Raw genomic sequence first — 24,255 nt, 5'->3', positions numbered from 1 at the left:
CTACTATCCTCATCATGTCATTCCCCTGCTTTTAGTGCTCTTCTTTCCATCCCTCACTCCCTCCATCCCCTCATCTCTTTGACAAGAAAGGGCCTTTTTGTGATGCAGAGTAAAACGTAGCATGTATGCTGAAGATAATAGCTAATGAGACATTGGCTACTGTCCATCCAGGCGCTGTGGCATGACAGTGTTGGATGGTAATCATCCTTACCCATCCACTGTACAGGCAGTATGATATCTGTTGTATAACATAGGGTAATGCATCATGGCCTAACTATTCTGTTTCCAGGGGTAGTTATCACTGTCGCTAGCTGTGGGCTCGTCCACATTACCTCCTGTTGCTATGCCTGTCTGTCATATTGCCTATAGAGAGGGGGGGACTGTGTACCCCACCTGTAGTACACAACCCTATAGAGAGGGGGGGGACTGTGTACCCCACCTGTAGTACACAACCCTATAGAGAGAGGGGGGGGGGACTGTGTACCCAAACTGTAGGACAGAACCCTATAGAGGGGGGGGGGGGGACTGTGTACCCAAACTGTTGGACAGAACCATATAGAGAGGGAGGAACTGTGTACCCCAACTATTGTACAGAACCCTATAGAGAGGGGGGGGACTGTGTACCCCACCTGTAGTACACAACCCTATAGAGAGAGGGGGGGGGGGGGGGGACTGTGTACCCAAACTGTAGGACAGAACCCTATAGAGGGGGGGGGGGGGACTGTGTACCCAAACTGTTGGACAGAACCCTATAGAGAGGGGGGGACTGTGTACCCTCAACTGTAGGACAGAACCCTATAGAGAGGGGGGGACTGTGTACCCTCAACTGTAGGACAGAACCCTATAGAGAGGGGGGGACTGTGTACCCTCAACTGTAGGACAGAACCCTATAGAGAGGGGGGGACTGTGTACCCCAACTATTGTACAGAACCCTATAGAGAGAGGGAGGAACTGTGTACCCTCAACTGTAGTACAGAACCCTATAGAGAGGGAGGAACTGTGTACCCTCAACTGTAGTACAGAACCCTATAGAGAGGGAGGAACTGTGTACCCCAACTATTGTACAGAACCCTATAGAGAGGGGGTGACTGTGTACCCCACCTGTAGTACACAACCCTATAGAGAGAGGGGGGGGGGGACTGTGTACCCAAACTGTAGGACAGAACCCTATAGAGGGGGGGGGGACTGTGTACCCAAACTGTTGGACAGAACCCTATGGGGGGGGGGGGGGGGGAAAGTGTACCCCAACTGTAGTACACAACCCTATAGAGAGGGGGGGACTGTGTACCCTCAACTGTAGGACAGAACCCTATAGAGAGGGGGGGACTGTGTACCCTCAACTGTAGGACAGAACCCTATAGAGAGGGGGGGACTGTGTACCCCAACTATTGTACAGAACCCTATAGAGAGAGGGAGGAACTGTGTACCCTCAACTGTAGTACAGAACCCTATAGAGAGGGAGGAACTGTGTACCCCAACTATTGTACAGAACCCTATAGAGAGGGGGGGGGGGGGACTGTGTACCCCACCTGTAGTACACAACCCTATAGAGAGAGGGGGGGGGGGGACTGTGTACCCAAACTGTAGGACAGAACCCTATAGAGAGGGGGGGGACTGTGCACCCTCAACTGTAGGACAGAACCCTATAGAGAGAGAGGGGGGGGGGACTGTGCACCCTCAACTGTAGGACAGAACCCTATAGAGAGGAGGGGGGACTGTGCACCCTCAACTGTAGGACAGAACCCTATAGAGAGGGGGGGACTGTGTACCCTCAACTGTAGGACATAACCCTATAGAGAGGGGGGGGGGGGGGGGACTGTGTACCCTCAACTGTAGGACAGAACCCTATAGAGAGGGGGGGGGGGACTGTGTACCCTCAACTGTAGGACAGAACCCTATAGAGAGGCTTGGCTAGCTCTCAAACAGCAGTGTCCTGATGAGAGACTGAATTACTGGCCAACACAATCACTTCAAACTGAAGCTGGATAGACTGCAAACCTTTTACCTATTTTCTACTTATATTTCTTTGTATATCCATAAAAATTATGCTGATTCATGATGTCGACTGGCTGAGAAAAGCTGCCTGCCTGTCTGTCTCTCATCCCGACTCCTGACACGTTCATTACTATGGGACAGCTGGAGATTGAATTTGAATATTGAAACAAAGTTGCAAATGTCAGAGAGACCAGACCGCAAGGTTTATACATATCTCCACTGTTGAAAACTAAATGTTAGTTTAAAAGTAATGTGAGATAATGTCTTGTTGCTTTTTAGAGACTAAAAGACATGAGGTAATGTCTAGATGCTTTTTATAGTGGAGATGACGTTTATAAATTGCCTGGCTGGGCTGATGAGACAGTGGATTGCGCAGTCAGATGGAACAGAGTTAATGGGCATTTTAACATCATAGATTTAGCCGGTGGCAACTTGTAGAGTAGATACCGGCTGGAATGCGGTTTTAACCAACCAGCATTTAGATTAGACCCCCGCCCCGTTCTTTAAACCCTGGATGGTACGAGTCCTGAATGCTGATTGGCTGACAGCAGTGGTATGTCAGACCATGTATGACAAAACATGTATTTTTACTGCTCTAATTACGTTGGTTACCAGTTTATAAAAGCAATAAGGCACCTCAGGGGTTTGTGGTATATGGCGAATATACCACGGCTAAGGACTGTATACATTGCGTCGTGCATAAGAACAGCCCTTGGTATATTGGCCATATACCACAAACCCCCTCGTGCCCAATTGCTTAAGGACTGCATCTTTAAGAGCAACAAACAGTGGGAGAATCATTGACTGTTTCCATTTGAGTGAAGAGTGTTGACATCCTTTAAAGCAGCAATCAGCAGTTAAAACAATAACAAAACCCATTCCCCCCCTGTACTACTCTCATTTGGATGCAAGGACTGACCATCTATGATATCACAATTATAGTTATATAATTTTTTAAAATATTTTTTACAACTTTTTACCCCTTTTTCTCCCCAATTTCGTGATATCCAATTGGTAGTCTTGTCTCATCGCTGCAACTCCCGTACGGACTCGGGAGAGGCGCAGGTCGAGAGCCATGTGTCCTCCGAAACATGATCCTGCCAAGCCGCACTGCTTCTTGACACACTGCTCGCTTAACCCGGAAGCCAGCCGCGCCAACGTGTCGGAGGAAACACCGTACCACTGGCGAACGTGTCAGCGTGCATGTGCCCAGCCCACCACAGTAGTCGCTAGAACGCAATAGGACAAGAACATCCCGGCCGGCCAAGACCTCCCCTAACCCGGACAATGCTGGGCCAGTTGTACGTTGTCATGGGTCTCCCGGTCGCGGCCGGTCTGTGACACAGCCCGTGATCGAACCAGGATCTGTGGTGACGCCTCAAGCACTGCAGTGCCTTAGACCGCTGCGCCACTCAGGAGGCCCACAATTATAGTTTTAACCATGTTTTTAGGCGATATATTGTTTGTTTAAATTTACTTTGTTTACAAACATTGGAGTTAAACAAGTTTAGATTTTGGGTTCTGATTGGGTAGGACAGTTCAACTAAGAAAATCTTCAGTCAATGGAGTTGGAGTCTTAATGGATTTTAAATAACCTTAACTTCCCATTATGTGTCGTATTCATCTGTCCTCACTCTGTGTTTGTTTCCTCAGGAGGACATGAACCTGAATGAGGAGCGTAAAGCCCCCCTGCGTGGGAAGGACCTGAGCACCAAGAGAGAGATGGTTGTACAGTACATCTCTGCCACCGCCAAATCTGTAAGTCCTTGTTGTAAACCAATGGGCTTTCTGCATTATATCTGTATTGTAACCGTTCTAACCTACTCTCACCCAGTGTGGTAGTAGTTAGTGGGCATGAAAAATAACATACTCTATTCTACCAACACGCTACAGAATTATGAGATTAACCTGCTCTGCTTCCTTTCTGTCGCTCTCTCTACCTGCCCATCACTCTCTGTCTGTCTCTCTACCTGCCCATCACTCTCTCACTCCGTCTCTCTACCTGCCCATCACTCTCTCACTCCGTCTCTCTACGTGCCCATCACTCTCTCACTCCGTCTCTCTACCTGCCCATCACTCTCTCACTCTCTCTCTACCTGCCCATCACTCTCTCACTCCGTCTCTCTACCTGCCCATCACTCTCTCACTCCGTCTCTCTACCTGCCCATCACTCTCTCACTCCGTCTCTCTACCTGCCCATCACTCTCTCACTCCGTCTCTCTACCTGCCCATCACTCTCTCACTCCGTCTCTCTACCTGCCCATCACTCTCTCACTCCGTCTCTCTACCTGCCCATCACTCTCTCACTCCGTCTCTCTACCTGCCCATCACTCTCTCACTCCGTCTCTCTACCTGCCCATCACTCTCTCACTCCGTCTCTCTACCTGCCCATCACTCTCTCACTCCGTCTCTTTCTACCTGCCCATGACTCTCTCACTCCGTCTCTCTACCTGCCCATCACTCTTTCACTCCGTCTCTCTACCTGCCCATCACTCTCTCACTCCGTCTCTCTACCTGCCCATCACTCTCTCACTCCGTCTCTCTACCTGCCCATCACTCTCTCACTCCGTCTCTCTACCTGCCCATCACATTCTCACTCCGTCTCTCTACCTGCCCATCACTCTCTCACTCCGTCTCTCTACCTGCCCATCACTCTCTCACTCCGTCTCTCTACCTGCCCATCACTCTCTCACTCCGTCTCTCTACCTGCCCATCACTCTCTCACTCCGTCTCTCTACCTGCCCATCACTCTCTCACTCCGTCTCTCTACCTGCCCATCACTCTCTCACTCCGTCTCTCTACCTGCCCATCACTCTCTCACTCCGTCTCTCTACCTGCCCATCACTCTCTCACTCCGTCTCTCTACCTGCCCATCACTCTCTCACTCCGTCTCTCTACCTGCCCATCACTCTCTCACTCCGTCTCTCTACCTGCCCATCACTCTCTCACTCCGTGTCTCTACCTGCCCATCACTCTCTCACTCCGTCTCTCTACCTGCCCATCACTCTCTCACTCCGTCTCTCTACCTGCCCATCACTCTCTCACTCCGTCTCTTTCTACCTGCCCATGACTCTCTCACTCAGTCTCTCTACCTGCCCATCACTCTCTCACTCTCTCACTCCGTTTCTCTCTCTACCTGCCCATCACTCTCTCACTCCGTCTCTGTCTCTACCTGCCCATCACTCTCACTCCGTCTCTCTCTCTACCTGCCCATCACACTCTCACTCCGTCTCTGTCTCTACCTGCCCATCACTCTCACTCCGTCTCTCTCTCTACCTGCCCATCACTCTCACTCTGTCTCTCTCTCTACCTGCCCATCACTCTCACTCCGTCTCTCTCTCTACCTGCCCATCACTCTCTCCCTCTCACTCCGTTTCTCTCTCTACCTGCCCATCACTCTCTCTCTCTCACTCCGTTTCTCTCTCTACCTGCCCATCACTCTCTCTCTCACTCCGTTTCTCTCTCTACCTGCCCATCACTCTCTCACTCAGTCTCTCTACCTGCCCATCACTCTCTCACTCTCTCACTCCGTTTCTCTCTCTACCTGCCCATCACTCTCTCACTCCGTCTCTGTCTCTACCTGCCCATCACTCTCACTCCGTCTCTCTCTCTACCTGCCCATCACACTCTCACTCCGTCTCTGTCTCTACCTGCCCATCACTCTCACTCCGTCTCTCTCTCTACCTGCCCATCACTCTCACTCTGTCTCTCTCTCTACCTGCCCATCACTCTCACTCTGTCTCTCTCTCTACCTGCCCATCACTCTCACTCCGTCTCTCTCTCTACCTGCCCATCACTCTCACTCCGTCTCTCTCTCTACCTGCCCATCACTCTCACTCCGTCTCTCTCTCTACCTGCCCATCACTCTCACTCTGTCTCTCTCTCTACCTGCCCATCACTCTCACTCCGTCTCTCTCTCTACCTGCCCATCACTCTCACTCCGTCTCTCTCTCTACCTGCCCATCACTCTCCCTCCGTCTCTCTCTCTACCTGCCCGTCTCTCTCTCTACCTGCCCATCACTCTTACTCCGTCTCTCTCTCTACCTGCCCGTCTCTCTCTCTACCTGCCCGTCTCTCTCTCTACCTGCCCGTCACTCTAACTAACCTGCCCGTCTCTCTCCTTGCCCAAGCTCCCAATCTCTGATTGCCGCCTCAGTTTTATTTATTTGTAACCTTTTTTCCAGCAATGCTTATCAAACCACTTTTGATGTAGAGCAACCGTAACTCTCAGTGGCTTAATATTGGGGAGGGATCCAGTTTTCATTTGAATTTGGAACGCATCGCTGTCCCAAAGCGGCATAATCTTGAAACATGACACTTTCATCACTCAAAACCAATAAGAGCAGTAAACCCAGTGCGTTTGAGGGTAATCCCAGGGTTTTAGGGTGAATTCTCCTATTCTCTTTATGAAGTTTAGGGCCCCTACTGAGGATAGACTCCCGTCAACACAAAAGGAAAAGTGATTTCTTCTCCCGTCTAAATCACTCCGACTCCGCTGGCCTTTGACATTATAATTTATTACCTCTCTCATTGTTATGGTAATTAACTGGCTTTATTAATAATGATGATGATCAGAGATGGTTGAATTTTTTACCGGGACCATTATGTTTTGTGAGCACTACTATATTATTCAGATGAACAGCCGCTTCTGTCTGGGTGAAAGGGACGAGGACTGTATTTCAGGGCCCTCCCTACCCCCTCACATTCTATAGGCCCTGTAGGTGGGAGCCGGTCAGAACCATGTCAGGATAGAATATAGACACACACACACAGACAAAGCGAGGCACACACCAATCTAGTGTAGAAGTGGTCCGGGAACCAGTTTTACATGAGTTTAGATATGTTTATTTGTGCTAAGTGCCTGTCTTCAACACGGCAGAGCCAATCCCCTCACCCTGTTAGAAACCCAATCCATCCCACTGGTTTCTGTAAATAAGGAAGACATAGAATTACACTGGCGAATTAGACTCCTGTAGGTGAAGGGTAGGCTGGGCTACTTTTCAAATGGCCCTATGACCCCTGGTCAAAAGTAGTGCACTACACATCCAAGGATGGTGCTTGAGTAAGGCAGATTTTTGGTGGTGGTTTTCTGATTGATGGAGTGAAAATGGGGCGTGGTGCTAGATTTGACATTAACATGGTATGTTGTGACAACATCTTTATTCCATTTCAAGATTTTGGGTTAATTTTGGGGATCTTGTGGTGGAGTGTTTTCACAGCTAATAATATGATGTGCCTTATTCAATCTTTGGGTGTTCTCTTCCCCTTCCAAAGATGATCGCTGTCCTATGGAATCGCAGTTTTTAGGGTCTTCTTTGTATGCGCGATTGCTTGCTTCCAACATAATTTTTACGTTTGCAGGAAAATGTACTAATAACGTAGACTCTCTCAATCACACACCAAGTCACCTCTTTCCTGTGTGTCTATCTGTTCTAGACTGGGTCATTGCCCCTTATCTTTTAATAGAGGCCATAGAAATATATAAAGTAGAATGGCATCAGTAGAATGGGAGCTGTCTGTGTACCATCTATATTTTAGCTTGTTCCTTATGGGTTATGTAGATAGAGAAGAAAGGGTTCATTTGAGAGGGCAATAGAGAATTCCATCAGCTCTCCCAGCAATACCTCAAATCCATCTATGTGAAATTGTAAGTCAGTCTATCCCTTCTAAGTTTCAGGTGCAGCACAGTATGTGGACCAGATTGCATTGAGAATGAAGGTTTAAAGTGCACATATTGGTGGAGCGACAAATGTGTCCCCAACATCATGTGGCTTTTTCTGCTTGCCTGAAAAGCACCCATTTTGAGACTCAGCACATAGAGCTAGTATCCTTTATTGTTCTGGATAATGTTGCAATTATTTCTTCCCCAAATCTATTAATGCAATATGTCATCCAACACATAGTTTTTTATCAGTCTTCTATGAACAGTGACCATTAGCGTGTTGATATACTGGAGTATATTTCCCTGCAGCTATTAGGCTAAAAATACTAGCTAGCTAATGGGACTACAGGGTTGATTATTAGTTTGTTTGTTCTCGCCCAACATGGCTCCTCTCCAGAGTTGTATTTTTCATACGTTGCTGCCTCGCTACTTTATCACCGAGCAAGATGGAGAACTCTTCCCATATACTACCAGGGTGCCTCTGTGGGAGCCTTTCAAATTACCCCCCAACACAAAACAAAGATGACTGTCCCACATGGCACCATATTCCCTATGTAGTGCACTACTTAAGATTAGGGCACTGGTCAAAAGTAGTGCACTACATAGGGAATAGGGTGCCATTTGGTATGCCCACCATGTCTTTTTAAACGAGAATGTTTCTATTGGCGTTGACCCTGGTCATTTGAATATGAAGTGCAGCTGTTGCAGCAAGTGTGGCGGTCCTTGACCATTAACGAAGCATGAAGTGCCTTTTCTTTCTCTACCCTCTCTTTATTTTAATTTGATTTCATTCTGACATATGCATGCCTTTCACGCTAACGCAATCATTTCCCCTCTATTCCCAGTGTGCTGGAAAAACATCAACTTTGCTTACTTCTCTTTCGCCTTGCTGATGACTTCCCTGTTCCAGTTTAACATGTTCAGTGTTTCATGATGAGATGGGGATGAGTGTGATGGTCGGGTCTTGAGGGGAAACTAGTTCAAATGTTTTGAGTAGCCATTTTGCTGCCTTTGTACTAACACAATGTGAAATCAACGTCCTGGTATCTTAAAGGGATTTGACCAATAATCATTCACCAATGTGCCGCCCCGTTCTCTCAGTGAAGCCTGACAATTCGTCAGAGAATCAAGGCCTTCATCTTCTGCTGTCGCACTGTTATCTGGTCTGGTGAATAATAAAACCCTGTATTTTCCCTACACCATGAGAAAGGATGCTAATGGTAATGACAGTAAGAGGAGAATATAAATAAATACTACCACTCCTGATAAGATGACATCTCCCTCAGAAGTTTGTTTACTAGGGAGTTGTTCTATAATGGCACGCTAGAGGTCCCCGTTAGCATACAATAACCAAGCATTCAATTATTATTAGAACTAGCTTCAGGTCGTGTTTTTTCCTCTGAGAACTGACAGGAATTCTATCACGGTTTTATCGAGAACGAGGTGTTACCTTGCGCGAGGAAATGGATGTAAACACTCAGTGCTATTCCTCCTCAAGCTCCTCCCTGACACATCTACTTGCTTTTTTCTTCTAGATAATGTCTGTTCTTTTTGGTCAAGCCGCCAAAACAGCAAGCCTGAAGAGAAACATGTTTAATGTTCTCACCGTGTAGTCTTGTCAACGTTAAAACAACGCTGGAGACAGCAGTAGTTCCCAGTTGTCCCTGCCTCTATGTGATTCAAGGTCCCAAATCTCCCAATAATAACCCGACAGCATAATCCCTCAACGTTAGACAATGACATGCTAGATTCATCAGAGGACGACTGGGGAAATGTGGATTTATGGTGAAAAGCACAGTGCACATGATCAAGCGGCAACACAGTTAAAAGTGACATTATTGCCGTCATAAATGCTGATGGAGGTGAGTGAAGCCGAGCGTCAAATGGGAGAGTGGGAGAGAAAGACAGAGAGAGAGATTGATAATGAGAGAGGGAGATAAAGAATAAGAGATGAAGAGAGGACTGCAGAGAGAAAGAGAGGACTGCAGAGAGAAAGAGAGGACTGCAGAGAGAAAGAGAGGACTGCAGAGAGAAAGAGAGGACTGCAGAGAGAAAGAGAGGACTGCAGAGAGAAAGAGAGGACTGCAGAGAGAAAGAGAGGACTGCAGAGAGAAAGAGAGGACTGCAGAGAGAAAGAGAGGACTGCAGAGAGAAAGAGAGGACTGCAGAGAGAAAGAGAGGACTGCAGAGAGAAAGAGAGGACTGCAGAGAGAAAGAGAGGACTGCAGAGAGAAAGAGAGGACTGCAGAGAGAAAGAGAGGACTGCAGAGAGAAAGAGAGGACTGCAGAGAGAAAGAGAGGACTGCCGAGAGAAAGAGAGGACTGCAGAGAGAAAGAGAGGACTGCCGAGAGGGAGAAAGAGAGGACTGCCGAGAGGGAGAAAGAGAGGACTGCCGAGAGGGAGAAAGAGAGGACTGCCGAGAGGGAGAAAGAGAGGACTGCCGAGAGGGAGAAAGAGAGGACTGCCGAGAGGGAGAAAGAGAGGACTGCCGAGAGGGAGAAAGAGAGGACTGCCGAGAGGGAGAAAGAGAGGACTGCCGAGAGGGAGAAAGAGAGGACTGCCGAGAGGGAGAAAGAGAGGACTGCCGAGAGGGAGAAAGAGAGGACTGCCGAGAGGGAGAAAGAGAGGACTGCCGAGAGGGAGAAAGAGAGGACTGCCGGGAGGGAGAGGGAGGACTGCCGGGAGGGAGAGGGAGGACTGCCGAGAGAAAGGGAATGAGTGAAGGAAAGCAGAAAAGCGAGAGAGGCAGAGATGGTGACTGTTTTCCCTCACTTGATGTGCAGTGACTTTGTAACTTCCTGTGATCAGTGCGCACTGCGCTGTGCTTCTCGGAGTGCAGCTGGCTGGCGAGAGAGAGGTGTGTTCAGCTGCAGATTAGAATACATTTACTGGGCTGACAGACACCCTCCCACTGCGAGACACAGCGCCGCCGCCGCCGTAATAGAAAAAACGCTCCCAATTCCCCACCACTATTGACAGATAACAAGGTTAAACTCCAGAAATCATGCTGACTACATGGGCTCCAAGGTGCTACGAGGAGTCGCTCAGTCTGACACCTGAAGTCAAGCGCAGATGGCAGCTGATTGGTTTTGGCTTTGGGAACCTTGTTAGCCATGGACAAACTGTCGTTGTAGAGGTTAATTCTGTGCTAAATCGATCAAGCGCAAAGACAATTAGGGCGTTTCCCTATCAACCCTAACACTGCATAGGGGCCGAGTCACGAGAGGTCAAGTGAACTAGACACTCCATATTGGTTGCCAAACGAACAGACACTGTCTTACATGATCTTTTGGTACAGCTAGGAGAGTTTAGTAGTGTGTGTAGCCTATGTTATGTCAGAATAAGGTGCTGTTGATACCTCTTACAGTTGACAGGTAATTATTGGCCTACTAATGATTGTGCCGTTGTCTTTTTGCATGTTAACTCCTCTTCGCTGACTGCTGCATGCAGATCACCGGGAGCAAAGTCACGGTAAGTACACCCTTTATATTATTACGCATAGTGAGTCGTGTTCCTCTCGTGCCTTTCTCCATCTCCTCCCTGCCCCCTTCCCCTCTCTTCTCCATTCCCCTTTCAAAAGATTCTAGGTAGTTTGTCCCTGAATGCGCAAGGTCATCATATTTATGGCTTTAATAACAACAAAATCTGCATTGATATTGCTAATAGACTGTGATTTGGAAAGGCTCTAAATTGTTTATGCAATTCTTACATGTAAATTGAAAAGATTTTCCAATGAGGGATTTCTAAATTATACAGCCTTGCAAAGGGAGCCCTTTTGTTGGTCTAAGCCGTTTCTCTTTTTGAAATGGATTGTAGACTAACCCGTATTAGCATTTAAATATTGTAATACCAGCGATGAGCAATAGTTTTTAGGCAAATAATGATAATCTGCAATCTAATCTGTTTATTGGAACGTTTTGCATCTAAATGGCTTTCATTGTGTTAATTTTTTTTCCTTGAGACGGCACACTCAGAGAATGCGTCACTTAATTAGATTGCACTACAGACACACACACACACACACACACACACACACACACTGATTGAAGAGTGGAAAATATATTAAGTGCATTTTTCCTCAACCTTCCAGAAATCTGAAGCTGGTTTAATTTAGTGGCCGGGTATTCACCACAATACATTTGAAAACCCCTTGTCTCAATCTCACAACATTTAAGGGATGTCACCCCTGTCTCAGAAATGTAGCTGTTGTTGCTGTCACTCCCTCACTAGCCACCACTAACCCAACCCCAATAATCTGTATAAATATACACTGTCCAAGGGCTGGTGACGCTTCCTCATTTCTCTGCCACTGTAATACGGTAATTGCAGATCTGCTCTGGCAATTTATCACAAAGTGGAGCCCTATTGCCTGTTGTGAGGAGGCAAGCCTGTTTTTTTGGGCAAAGCTTTTGGGAAAAAAGCCCTCTTATTGCTTTTTGCTAGCGTGAATTGTCACCTTGAATGGTGTTTTATTGCCTTCAGGATTAAGGAGGCCTACAGGCTTAGAGGGAACGAGGACAAGGTAAACCAGCCAGTACGCTGTCACCTAGTGGCACCCTATTCCCTATATGATGTACTGCTTTTGACCAGGTTAAAAGTAGTGCACTACCTAGTGAGTAGGGTGCCATTTGGGACAAAGTCCTGGTCTGTGCTCTACTGATGGGCCCAGACAAACCTTTCCACTGTTTGACTCGCTCTACAGACAGATGTTTTGTGTGTCGTTTGTTTGCCAAACTGTTATTTTGCGCTGGGTTATTTCTGCTGAGTAAGTAGATTTCTACAGACGACGTTATGAACGAAGATGTTTCGTCTTGATCAGCAGGAACAGGGTTCAGAGGTGTATCAGAACTGTTGATCCGAGAGCAGAGGTCTACTTTGAAGTTTGGAACAGTCTGAATGTTTGCCAAGGAAGCTTCTCCAAACTCAGTGTGCTAGTAACATTTTGCATCCTCTCTAACCTCTCCCTCCGTCAGAATCACACATCTGTGCCCGTGTATCAGGCTAACAAAAAGCTAACACTGAGGAAGCTGTCAGTCTAAAAGCTCCACTCAGAACCTAAAGTACCAGTCAAGTGAGACGTTTAAGTCAGTTAGCCCGGCGTGACTACGGTTAGCTTCGGCTCTGCCTGGCGGACTCAAAATGTTCATGCTGTCAGCGCAGGGCTTCCGAGGGAGCTTTCCTTGAGCTGTGCAGTCGTTGTGGTGGGGGAACTGAAGGTATTGTGAGGTCTGTAGGGAACCGTCCCAGAGCTGTGCAGTCGTCGTGGTGTTGGGGGAACTGAAGGTACTGTGAGGTCTGTAGGGAACCGTCCCAGAGCTGTGCAGTCGTCATGGTGGTGGGGGAACTGAAGGGTCTGTGAGGTCTGTAGGGAACCGTCCCAGAGCTGTGCAGTCGTGGTGGTGGTGGGGGATCTGAAGGGTCTGTGAGGTCTGTAGGGAACCGTCCCAGAGCTGTGCAGTCGTAATGGTGGTGGTGGAACTGAAGGTACTGTGAGGTCTGTAGGGAACCGTCCCAGAGCTGTGCAGTCGTCGTGGTGGTGGGGGAACTGAAGATACTGTGAGGTCTGTAGGGAACCGTCCCAGAGCTGTGCAGTCGTCGTGGTGGTGGGGGAACTGAAGGTACTGTGAGGTCTGTAGGGAACCGTCCCAGAGCTGTGCAGTCGTCATGGTGGTGGTGGAACTGAAGGATCTGTGAGGTCTGTAGGGAACCGTCCCAGAGCTGTGCAGTCGTCGTGGTGTTGGGGGAACTGAAGGTACTGTGAGGTCTGTAGGGAACCGTCCCAGAGCTGTGCGGTCTGTAGGGAACCGTCCCAGAGCTGTGCAGTCGTGGTGGTGGTGGGGGAACTGAAGGATCTGTGAGGTCTGTAGGGAACCGTCCCAGAGCTGTGCAGTCGTCATGGTGGTGGGGGAACTGAAGGGTCTGTAGGGAACCGTCCCAGAGCTGTGCAGTCGTCGTGGTGGTGGGGGAACTGAAGGGTCTGTAGGGAACCGTCCCAGAGCTGTGCAGTCGTCATGGTGGTGGGGGAACTGAAGGTACTGTGAGGTCTGTAGGGAACCGTCCCAGAGCTGTGCAGTCGTCGTGGTGGTGGGGGAACTGAAGGGTCTGTGAGGTCTGTAGGGAACCGTCCCAGAGCTGTGCAGTCGTCATGGTGGTGGGGGAACTGAAGGTACTGTGAGGTCTGTAGGGAACCGTCCCAGAGCTGTGCAGTCGTCATGGTGGTGGTGGGGGAACTGAAGGGTCTGTGAGGTCTGTAGGGAACCGTCCCAGAGCTGTGCAGTCGTCATGGTGGTGGGGGAACTGAAGGTACTGTGAGGTCTGTAGGGAACCGTCCCAGAGCTGTGCAGTCGTCATGGTGGTGGTGGGGGAACTGAAGTAGAGCTGGGCGGTAAATCAAAATAATTTGAATGAATTAAGAACAATTTTTTTGAGACATTCCAAATGCCTGTATTGCAGAATCATTTTTATGAGCGTTTATGTACTTTTGTTCTCATGTGTTTTTGGTCTCCACTCGTGCTCCTTCTGTGCTGTGCGCCTTCCCATTTACACCAGAGATCTGTATACTGTATAATGACGAAATGCTCATGTTTCTTGGACCCAACCAAGAGAGAGATTATTATACTGTAATAGAGGAGAAGTGAACCTTTCCAACCACACCCTGTTTATGTTTCAACTCCGCAAACTTCGAGCAGACATTACTATAATGGATGTACCAATGAACATTCATTATGGAAATGTAATGCTTGTTGCGCCCGCATTACGGTACCACTTATCGCTAGCAGCATTTTAGTCAAATAAAGATTGTTATACTAGTTGTTTAGTCTGTGTTTTATAAATATGCAATAAGCATAAAACTATATAAGGAATTGGCAACTCGTTCTCATTCTGAGAAATATGGTAGGCCCCTTAATTTCAACACCTGAGCAAAGTGGACAGGCTAGCATGCTGTTGAAATAGTTGGAGACGGACAGAAGGTTGTTTTCATAACAATTCAACTGTTTTTCCATGTTCGCTGAATTCAGAGCTTGTGAAATTATACCTAGATCCAAGTTGGCTAGACTTGAAACATTAAATATTAGCTTGCTACCCAGTAGTATGTGTGCTTGATTTATTGATTATGAGACCTGTGTTAATTTTCTATAATGCCTGCTATATTCTTAGTGAATGTGCATGGTTCTGGGTAAATTTGTTACAAAAAGGGCATTTATATACAGACCTGAAAGCCAGATCAGTGATTATTGCATCAAAAGAAGCACGTTCAGGTATTTTTATTAGTGGGTCTTATGGTTGTGGAAGGCATGTTCAGCCTAGGTATAATTTACCAAGCTCTGAATTAATTTGATAAATTCCTTACTGTTTTACATGCTGTGTATTTGACCTTTAATTGTACAACACAGTTTATTTAGAGAAATAAATCAAGATGTATATCGCAGTGTGAATTGCCTCCAGTTCAGTCTGGCCAGCATGTCCACATTCACCGCCGCCGTTGCTGAGTCTGTGTCATCAGCCTTGTTGAACAAGCTAGTGGGGGAAGACGAGGACCAAAAAGTAGCTGACTGCCAAGATGCCTGCAAACAAACCAGAAATGCAGATAGATAGGCTGGTTATAGTTCTCCTTTTAAAACAAGGGTGATTTACGTCACCACTCAACTGCCACATTTGGAACAACAGTATGTCATGGGTCCTGTGGTGCGTTAGTGCGAGCTGCCTCGATACTTCAATAAACCACCAGTTACACGCAGGGGGGAGCAGGGCTGCTGTTACTATAGAGAGAGGTTTTAAGGGGTTACCCGCCCTGACCTGTATGGGCTGATCTGACCACATGACTGGCCGTCCCTGAGACGGAGCCTGTTTCCATGGTAACGTACTGGCCAGCCTACAATATGTCAAGGGGTGAGAGTGGGGGAGAGATGTTGAGGGGGAGTGAAACACCTCAGACCTCAGGGACTGGAGGAGTCTGTTGGATTAGTGATATCTGACTCCATTTCAGAGAATCATGTGTGCCAGAATAGTGGACAAAGGTTGTTGTTTAAAAAATGAATTAGATCTGGCTCACCCCTGGGACGCTGGCCTAACCTCTACACTTGTATAAAATAGTAGAGACAGATTTTTAAGAATGACCTCTTTTTGTGGTGTGAAATGCGCTGTATGTATCGGCTGACAAGGCCTCCCCAAGGAGCACTACAACAGTTAAGTGACAGAATAGAGCTTTGAAGTGATTGGAGGGAGTAGTTAGTTTCCCCCCCAAAGTAGAGCCTCTCTAGTCTTCACAAGGAGGAGAAGGACATTCAAAGAATGTAGGAAGAACAGAACATTCAAAATATTCCAAACAGCATATTTAAAGCTGTTGCAGAAACAATGATCCACTTATTTGAAGTTTGAGGTGAGAACATCTAGCATTGGCTGAGTGTATTTTACATTGTGACAGATGACTATTCTTCTATGAACTTGAATCCTTTAACATTTTAATGAAATGGTATTAGATGAATTTCCCTCTAGTTGAGGACTCACGGTATCTGTTTATTGAGACCTCACAGAAACATTGAGGTAGTTACCATGGAACATAGAGAAGGCCCAACATTTCATTGCCGACGCTCTCCAGCATCTTTTGTTCCAATGTTGAGGATAGGCACTTAGAACAATTCTCATTTAAGCCGAGATGATTTAATTTTTCTCTCCCGATTACGCCTCTTTGTTTCTGTGTATTGCAGAGGAAGGCTGTATTCCCAGGCAAATTAATAACCTTGGCATATGTGTTGTCTGTTCCACTCGTTTCATTGGCCAACGTCGTATTAAGCGTCGCACTTACTCCAAGGCTTTTCTTCACCTAATGCACTTTTGCTCATTGTGGCTGCTGTTTAAATGCCTCAAGGGGAGGGAGGGAGAGAGGGGAGAGGGAGAGGGGGGGGGGGGGAGAGAGCATCCACTGCTGCCGTCTCTTTCACTTGCTACCCTACCTTGCTACCAGTGCCAATAGTTTTTGGAAGGCCTTGTGTCAAAATTGAATCTGAATTAAACCAAGGCTACACTCTCTCATCCCCTCTTTCTTCCAAGTCCCATACATCTGAAAATACTTATTTTTGTTTCAGATAGGCTATTAAACTGTTTGGACTCTCAAGCAGATTTGATGGGGCACATGTCCTTGGTGCTTTGAAAGACTGTCAATGAAAAACTGAATCAACGGAGAATGTCCCCGCATGCACACAACACAACAAGTATGGACTACAGTTTAACATTTAGATCAACGAAAAGTGCTCTGAGAAGGCTTTTTAAATGTGATGTGTATTTGAGAGACGGTGGCCTTGCGGCGACTTTGTTTAGATGACATTTGAAGTTGACTAAAAAGAGAATTCAAGTGATTTCTGGAGTGCCAAAGCATCCTTCACTGCTTTTTCTTGGTAAGTTTGTAGATTTTGGAGAGTATCAAACCATTGCTTTTACCATTACTCAAACACATTGATGTCTTCGAGATGAGTTTAGTTGATTACATTGGAGGTATATTACCCAGGCCTTTTATATTTACCTGTTGGTGCGATATCATTTCCTAATAATATCTAGTCACAAGGAGTCAGGGGCTGCTCTCATGGGATCAAGACCTGCTACCTCTCTTTTCACTCATTACTAAGATCACATCTGTTGTATTGTCTTCAAGCCATATTGTACTGTCTAGAAGCCTATGATTCCATGCTATAAGTGTGACTGACATCACCAATGCAGCACATTAAGCCTATATTGAGTCTTTAGATCAGTGGTGTTGTTTGTGTTGTGTGCTAGGCCATCAGTCGTATTCAAGTTTCCCAGGGCTCAGCGCTGATTGACAGTAAAACAATATTAATTTTCATTTGTCCCTTCGCTCATCCCCCGAGCCCTTTTATTAATACTTCAACATAGTAACTTGGTGTGCCGACACCTTTTTGCATACAATAGTAATGCCTTTCAGTCCAACTCTAATTCAGAAATGTCAAGTGTATCTGATTTGATGAATTCTTTAGACAATTCAGGGATTATTATACGTCTGTTAGAATTTGGTGAGCAGCATATTGGCTTCGCAAAAGCAAAGGGATTTAAATATAGGTGCTCATGAATCGAATTAAGCAGCATTGTGCCGGAGTTGGCATTCTGCCTCTTGACGAGACATGCTATTAACTACCTCTCTTGTCTACATGGCTTTGTAGCTGTTCTGTCATTCCAAGTTGGATGTTTCAACTGAACAAAACCCAAACAATTCAATACCCGTATTTACTTCCTATGTATTCTACTGTTGTATATTACGAACTACTACAGTATTACTATAGTATTGTATGCAACTTCTTGGCAGCGTTTTCTCCTAGATTATTATCCATGCTAGGTTTGGCTAACCTTTCGCTAGATTCACCTGAAATGCTCCTGTCTTCAAACACCCACCTTTGCCATGTGTTGTGTGTAACTGTGGGAGAAGGTAAAGTGCAACACGTATAGAACATGATTTTGAGCTGTAGCAACGTAACTCGTGGGAGTCAACACTCTTCATCTACCACTGTGGAGGAAATGAAAACAAGTCCCTCCCTTCTTTTGTCTTCTCTTTCAAACGTGATTATATTTTCTCTCTCCTCTCCTCACCATTGGATTATACTACATACATCTCTTTTTAAAGGTGGAGAGGGGATGTCTTTATTTTGAAGGATCATAAAAGGGTGTCTGAAATGGACATAGTGTGCTGATATTGGAAGCACAGTGACTGCAACACTACCAGTGTTTGTGTGTGTGTGTTTTGATGTCCTGTGTGTAAGTAGCACTGTCATTTGCCCTGCAGCTCCATCATGACTAGAACACATCCTCCCAGATTTGGGTATTAAGGAAGAGAGGGAGGAAGAGAGAGTGTGATGGAGAGAAAGAGCCAGAGGGGGGGGGGGGGGGGGGGGGGGGGGGGGGGGGGGGGCAGAGAGAGAGTGTGTGTGTCTGCTTTCCTGTTTGTGTGTGTCTGCTTGCCTGTGTGTCTTCCTCTGTGCGTCAGTGTTCCTCTGTCTGTGTATGTGTGGTATTGGGGCTGTCAGTAATGGGGCTGGGTGAGCACTGCCTATGCGCTCAGTGGCTCATCTCCCCCCACGGCTCTTTCTAACACACTCCACGGCACCACCAGCTCCACAGGGTGCTCCTGCAGGCTGCATTAGGCTCCATAAACTTTATGACATATTTTTACAGCCCGCCTCTATGCGATTCCACCACCGCATCCCCGGCCGCATCTGCTTTAACTGTTCACGCAGCTGTGAAATTCGGTGTATCCCTTCGATTTTAATGGTCGCGTAGACAGGCTCGATTCAGTCGATGCCTTGAATTTCTTTATTCTTGAAAGGATTGGTTCCTTCCCTCCCCCGCTGCATATGTTTATATTTACAGAGTTATTTGTTTTTGGTTACGGGGGTGTTTTTTTCTAAATGCGGTGGGTGATTGTTAGGGATGTTTCTTTCAGTCTATCACGTTGCCTGACTCTGTGTGTGTGCGCCAGTCTGTGTGTCAGTGTGTGATGACTATGAGTAGTCCTTTCCCTAACCTTGTTTGACTCCATCCCCTCCTGTGATTCTCTGATGCCCATGCCAAACGCAGTACGACGCCAGTATGGCGGAGCATATGTGGCTTTGCCTTCGACCGCGGGCAGCGGTCATGGGAGTGTGTGTGTGTGTAAGCGCGCATTGGGCACAGGTTCAAAACATCTGTTGATTTCACCACTGACCAGCCAGTTTCCTAGAGGAGGAGGTGGATACTTTCCACCTGGAGTAGTTACTTTCCATCAGCCCAGAGCATCTCTGTCATTGTTTGTCTCGCTCACTGACCCAGAGGCATCGGTTCATAAGTCATAAGGATATTGGATCATTTCTGGGCTAAACTGATATACCATAATCACCCTCTAGTAAGCCCACCCAACTCTTTGGGGAGCCCCCCTTATTTGCCCATGCCGCAGTCAATTAGCCCACTCAGCAAATCACAAATCCCATATCTAACAAGGTGTGCCTTCTCCCTTTCAGTCTCTTCCAACACATTCAACTGCTGTCATACTCGGCTGCACAGGAAGTAAGTAATCGCCTCATCAACAGCACTGATTCCCAGACGGTTTCCCGGTTGCCTGGCTGTAATGATCGGTGATATGATCAAGGCTGGGACTCGCTGTTATATTATTGTCTGCCTTTGCAGTTTTCCACTTTAAGGGCACCCGAGAGAGATGGATCGCCAGGTTAAAATGGCAGCTTTCAAGTTTTACGACTTCACCCTTTGTGTCGTCCGCCTAGAGAGAGAGAGCCTGAGAGAGAGCCTGGAGAGCTGAGGGTCCACCCTTCCGCATAACTTTGAGGTGTGCTTACCAAGAACAAACAGGACACTATTTTGTCCCTAGAGATATTTATGACACAGATTGTCTGTATTGCGCCCCATTGCTATAACACTGTCTGTAGGCATTTATTCACATTAGGGTTTTGACGGTGATGTTGGTCAGGTTGCAGCAGCAGCATCAACCGCTTTGTCTGTCTCTGGGGTGCAGTACTGGAGACTGCAACTAGATGGCAGTAGAAGTCTGTTGAACGCTCCATGCACATTGGTGCAAAAGGGAAGGAGAAGGGGAAAAGATAGTGTTGCTATGGAATTGACCTAATGGGTTTCTTTCTACCTAGCAGCCTCCACACACATACACACCATGTCTGGCTCCTCTAATGCCTTTTGTAAGAAGTAGTCTGATCTTTAAACAGGAGAATAAGTTTGAAACATCTCAACATCCGTCTTCAACCAATCCATACTTTCAGCATCACTTTGCAGTTGGAAAAAAAACTAAAATCTAAAAACATTACAACCAGCTCCACAACCAAGATGGCCTCTGACATTGCATACAGATGTGATATTCTCTGCTTTTACTGTTAAGACTTAGACACAATGGCACGACAGTGAGTAAGCTCAAGGTAGCACAACCTCGCCTGTTATTGACAAGGCCCCACATATTGACCAGACATTTATGTAATCAGAACTGAATAATTTATCTGGTCATCGGTGTAATGAATTAAGAAGAAACACTCATCACTGGTCCCATAGTTGCACAACTCAAATTCTCATCTCTCTATCACCAACCATCTATCAATTCCATTGTATACATGTGTTTGGGCACAGGTATGTTGTCCTGGGCACATAGCTGCACCACTCAAACTGTCACCTCTATCCGTCTCTATCCATTCCACTCACTGTTTGGGTATTGAGGTAACTAAAACAGGACTGATTCCAAGCCACACAGTGTAGTGGAGACGTGTGGTAGGTAGGGGATTGTTTGTGTCAGTCACCAAGCTGCATTACTCAAACACTCATTTCTCTATCTATCCATCCCTCCATTCAACTGTCTGTATTTGGGTCTTGAGGCTCCTGATACAGGACTGATTTAGTGAGTAGTAGAATCGTGCAGTAGGTGGGTAGGTAAAGCTGGCATAGCGTGACAGCGGCTTGTTGATGTCGTGTGTCTCTCCTCAGTCGTCGTGTATCTCTCCTCAGACGTGGAAGAGGAGAGACATACGACATCAACAAGCCCCCCCCCCCCCCCCCCCCCCCCCCCCCCCCCCCCCCCCCGCCGCCTCAACCGCCCTAGCCCCCTCGGCTCAGGTGCACTCCACATAAATGTTTTAAACAAGGCCATATGGCAGTCCTGTTTTCTTCAGGTGTGTGTGCCAAATGGAATATAAGTAAAAAAATAAAATACAACTGTTTGGAAACACACAAATTGCCTAATTGTTTCTCTCGGACTCGGTCAATGCTTGACAGACAGAATAGGGCCGTCATAATACTCTACTAGTTGGTGTAAAAAAACATAAAAAGCAGTTTTTTTTTTTTAAATGGGAAGCTATTAGTGAATATCGCCCAGAGGGTTTTTTTTACGGTAGGTGTACAGTGTTTCCTGAAATGGCCATGTCCTTGATGGGATATAGACTCAGCAGTTGAACGGACATCTAATCACAGTGAGAGATGTTTGTCTCTTTATGTCCTGAGTGGTCTTTTGGAGATTATTGTTTTTTCTAAGGCTAGTAGAAGCCTATTTGCCAGAATGTTTGGCTGACTTCAGACCTGCGGGTGTTGAACTGGAATGAAAGAGATTCTGCAATGCAAGAGAAGGTAATTTAGTAGATGGGACAGAAGACAATTTAAATGATCTTCGTACACATCTAAATCACTGTTACCTAATTAACTCTCGCAATAAGTGTGTTTTCAGTCGACATTAACTCTGCAATGCAAGAGAAGGCAGTTTGGTAGATAGCGCCAATGACAATGTAGATGATCTGTGGACTCATCGAAGCATTGGTACCTAATGAACTTTCATATGCAGTGTGCTTTTAGTCTGCCCCTCTGACTTTTCTCAGCTCTAACCCCTCACCTGCCAACCATGCTGTATTGTGCTGTTTGTAAGTCCTTTACGAGCTCAGTGTCAGGGATAGGAATGCATTTCTCCAAGAAACTACTTTTTTTTAATATTTTTTTTAATAAATGTAGTAAGTACAACAAATAAAAGAGAACTCTTGATGCTATTATGCTCAGCAACATCTCGAAAGCTTCTGATAGAAACTAACTTAAGAGGGTTCTAAATTTGTCATTAGAATAGCTCCTTTCATCTCCCCATGGTTTTAGTTAAGCAGTTCAGCCCAGGCCTCTAGTGAAATGTTTTCCCCCTCTGTTTGCATTTCTGAACAAGCCTCCATAATGTTAATGAATTCTATTATTTTAAAACCAATTACTGTTAGTTGGGAGGCTTCTTTACCAACGTTGTCGCGTTCTCTGTGGAATAGCGTGCCACTATCTGCCATTGTCTGCCGCTGCAGTCAAACTTGATTCTATTTCCTCCTATTCCCCAAACTGTCAATTCTATGCTAATGCATCTCTTTTGGTATTCAGATACCTCCCACTTTAAACAGAAGTACCTCTCAAGGGAGCCTGATTTCCAGGAATAAGAGCAAAGTTGGTGAATGACTGAAACTGTTTGCCGTATTTGTATACTCGACCAAAAATACACAATATGGCAAAAGCTTGAAAGAAAATCTGGGCTAAGCAGCGCAGGTTACACATCATGTTGATGGGTAGTTGTAATGAAGATAGTTGTGGTAAAGTCTAGTCAATATGACCTCTACCTTCGCTGCTGAGTGTCTGAGTAGGGATAGGCGTGCTATGCTCTCACAGGTGAATTGAGATGTTGTGTTCTGTCAAATCATGATAAAAGACTACAACATGAAAGCAAGGGAACATTACCTATGTTGTGTGAGAGAAAAAAAGCATAATTGTATCAAAATTGAAAAGGACGAATTTGAGAGAGAGAGAGAGAGAGAAAATTAGGTTGATTTCCTCCCCGTATTCACATTTAATATAATTCATGGGGTTTCTCTTACCACACTACTCTCTTTGTTCGGGGTAATTATATGTATTAATGATTACCAAAGACTTGTATATCCAATGAATTACCTAGGTGTTCTGCCACCTATCCTCTTCTTCTTTTTTGTATGCTTTGGCCTTAACTGTCTGCCGCTCGCATAGACTTTTGGGAGGTGATTCTCTACTTTTGTTTAGCTTTTCTAATCAGTGGTGTATAGGCTTGAAAGCTGTGCGGCACACAAGGGTACACTATTGGCTCTGTATCACATGAATATCTGAATGATAAGTATTCAGTAGGTACAGTGCCTTCAGAAAGTATTAACACCCCTTGACTTATTCCACATTTTGTTGTGTTTGTCTGAATTTAAAATGGAATAAATGTAGCTTTTTTGTCACTGGCCTACACACAATACCCAATGATGTCAAAGTGGAATTATAGATTTGTACAAATTCATTACAAATTGAAAGGTGAGATATATTTAGTCAATAAGTATTCAACCCCTTTGTTATGGCAAGCCTAAATAAGGAGTAAAACATTTCTTAACCGGTACATAAGTTGCATGGACTCACATTATGTGCAATAATAGTGTTTAACATGATTTTTGAATGACTACCTCATTTCTGTGCCCCACACATACAATTATCTGTAAGGTCACTCAGTCGAGCAGTGAATTTCAAACACAGATTCAACCACAAAGACCAGGGAGGTTTATCAATGCCTCGCAAAGAAGGGCACCTATTGGTGGATGGGTAAAAAGAAAAGCAGACATTGAATATCTCTTTGAATTAAATTACAGTTAACAAAAATGTACACTTAATCCAGTATAAAGTATAATACAAGATACAAAATTAAAAATTCCTACAGCACAATGGCAGAGTCATGTCTCAAGTGTAAAACTAACAACTACTCAATGCTATAAAGTCCAGAAGTTGTAGGCAGAGCTAGAAAGTTCGCTGTCAGACGTATTACAATGTAGAATGGCTTTTAATCCGTCTGTCTGCATATTTAAAGATATTGGCATATGGGGGTGTAGTGAAATACCCGATGGGTTGGACGATTCTCTTTTCATCACTCATCTTGAAAGAACGTATACTGAAAACATGGAAATCAATTGCCATCATTAACACAATGGAAAAATCAAATTATTTATTATTTAAATATAGAAAGTGCGTGGGCTATGGAAAGTGATGCAGCTCTGGAGATGGTGTGTGCTAACCTAATTGACAGAATGAAATGAAA

General features: G+C 45.9%; 1 protein-coding gene across 7 annotated transcripts in view; it reads left to right on the top strand.

Annotated features, from left to right (window-relative positions):
* The window catches only part of diaph2 (diaphanous-related formin 2), a 693,877-nt gene that overhangs the window by 53,248 nt on the left and 616,374 nt on the right, over positions 1 to 24,255 (top strand). For 6 of the 7 annotated variants that reach the window (XM_036943138.1, XM_036943139.1, XM_036943144.1 and 3 more), the window contains 2 exons: positions 3,649 to 3,753; positions 11,109 to 11,129. In XM_036943138.1, coding sequence (XP_036799033.1) covers positions 3,649 to 3,753; positions 11,109 to 11,129 — 126 coding nt within the window. The remainder of the gene's footprint in view (positions 1 to 3,648; positions 3,754 to 11,108; positions 11,130 to 24,255) is intronic. The other variant, XM_036943140.1, reaches the window with a different exon arrangement.

This window comes from Oncorhynchus mykiss, chromosome 14 (genome assembly GCF_013265735.2).
Source record: "Oncorhynchus mykiss isolate Arlee chromosome 14, USDA_OmykA_1.1, whole genome shotgun sequence".
NCBI lineage: Eukaryota > Metazoa > Chordata > Actinopteri > Salmoniformes > Salmonidae > Oncorhynchus > Oncorhynchus mykiss.
The sequence above is the reverse complement of the archived record's forward strand: the minus strand, read 5'-3'. Positions and strand labels throughout refer to the sequence as shown.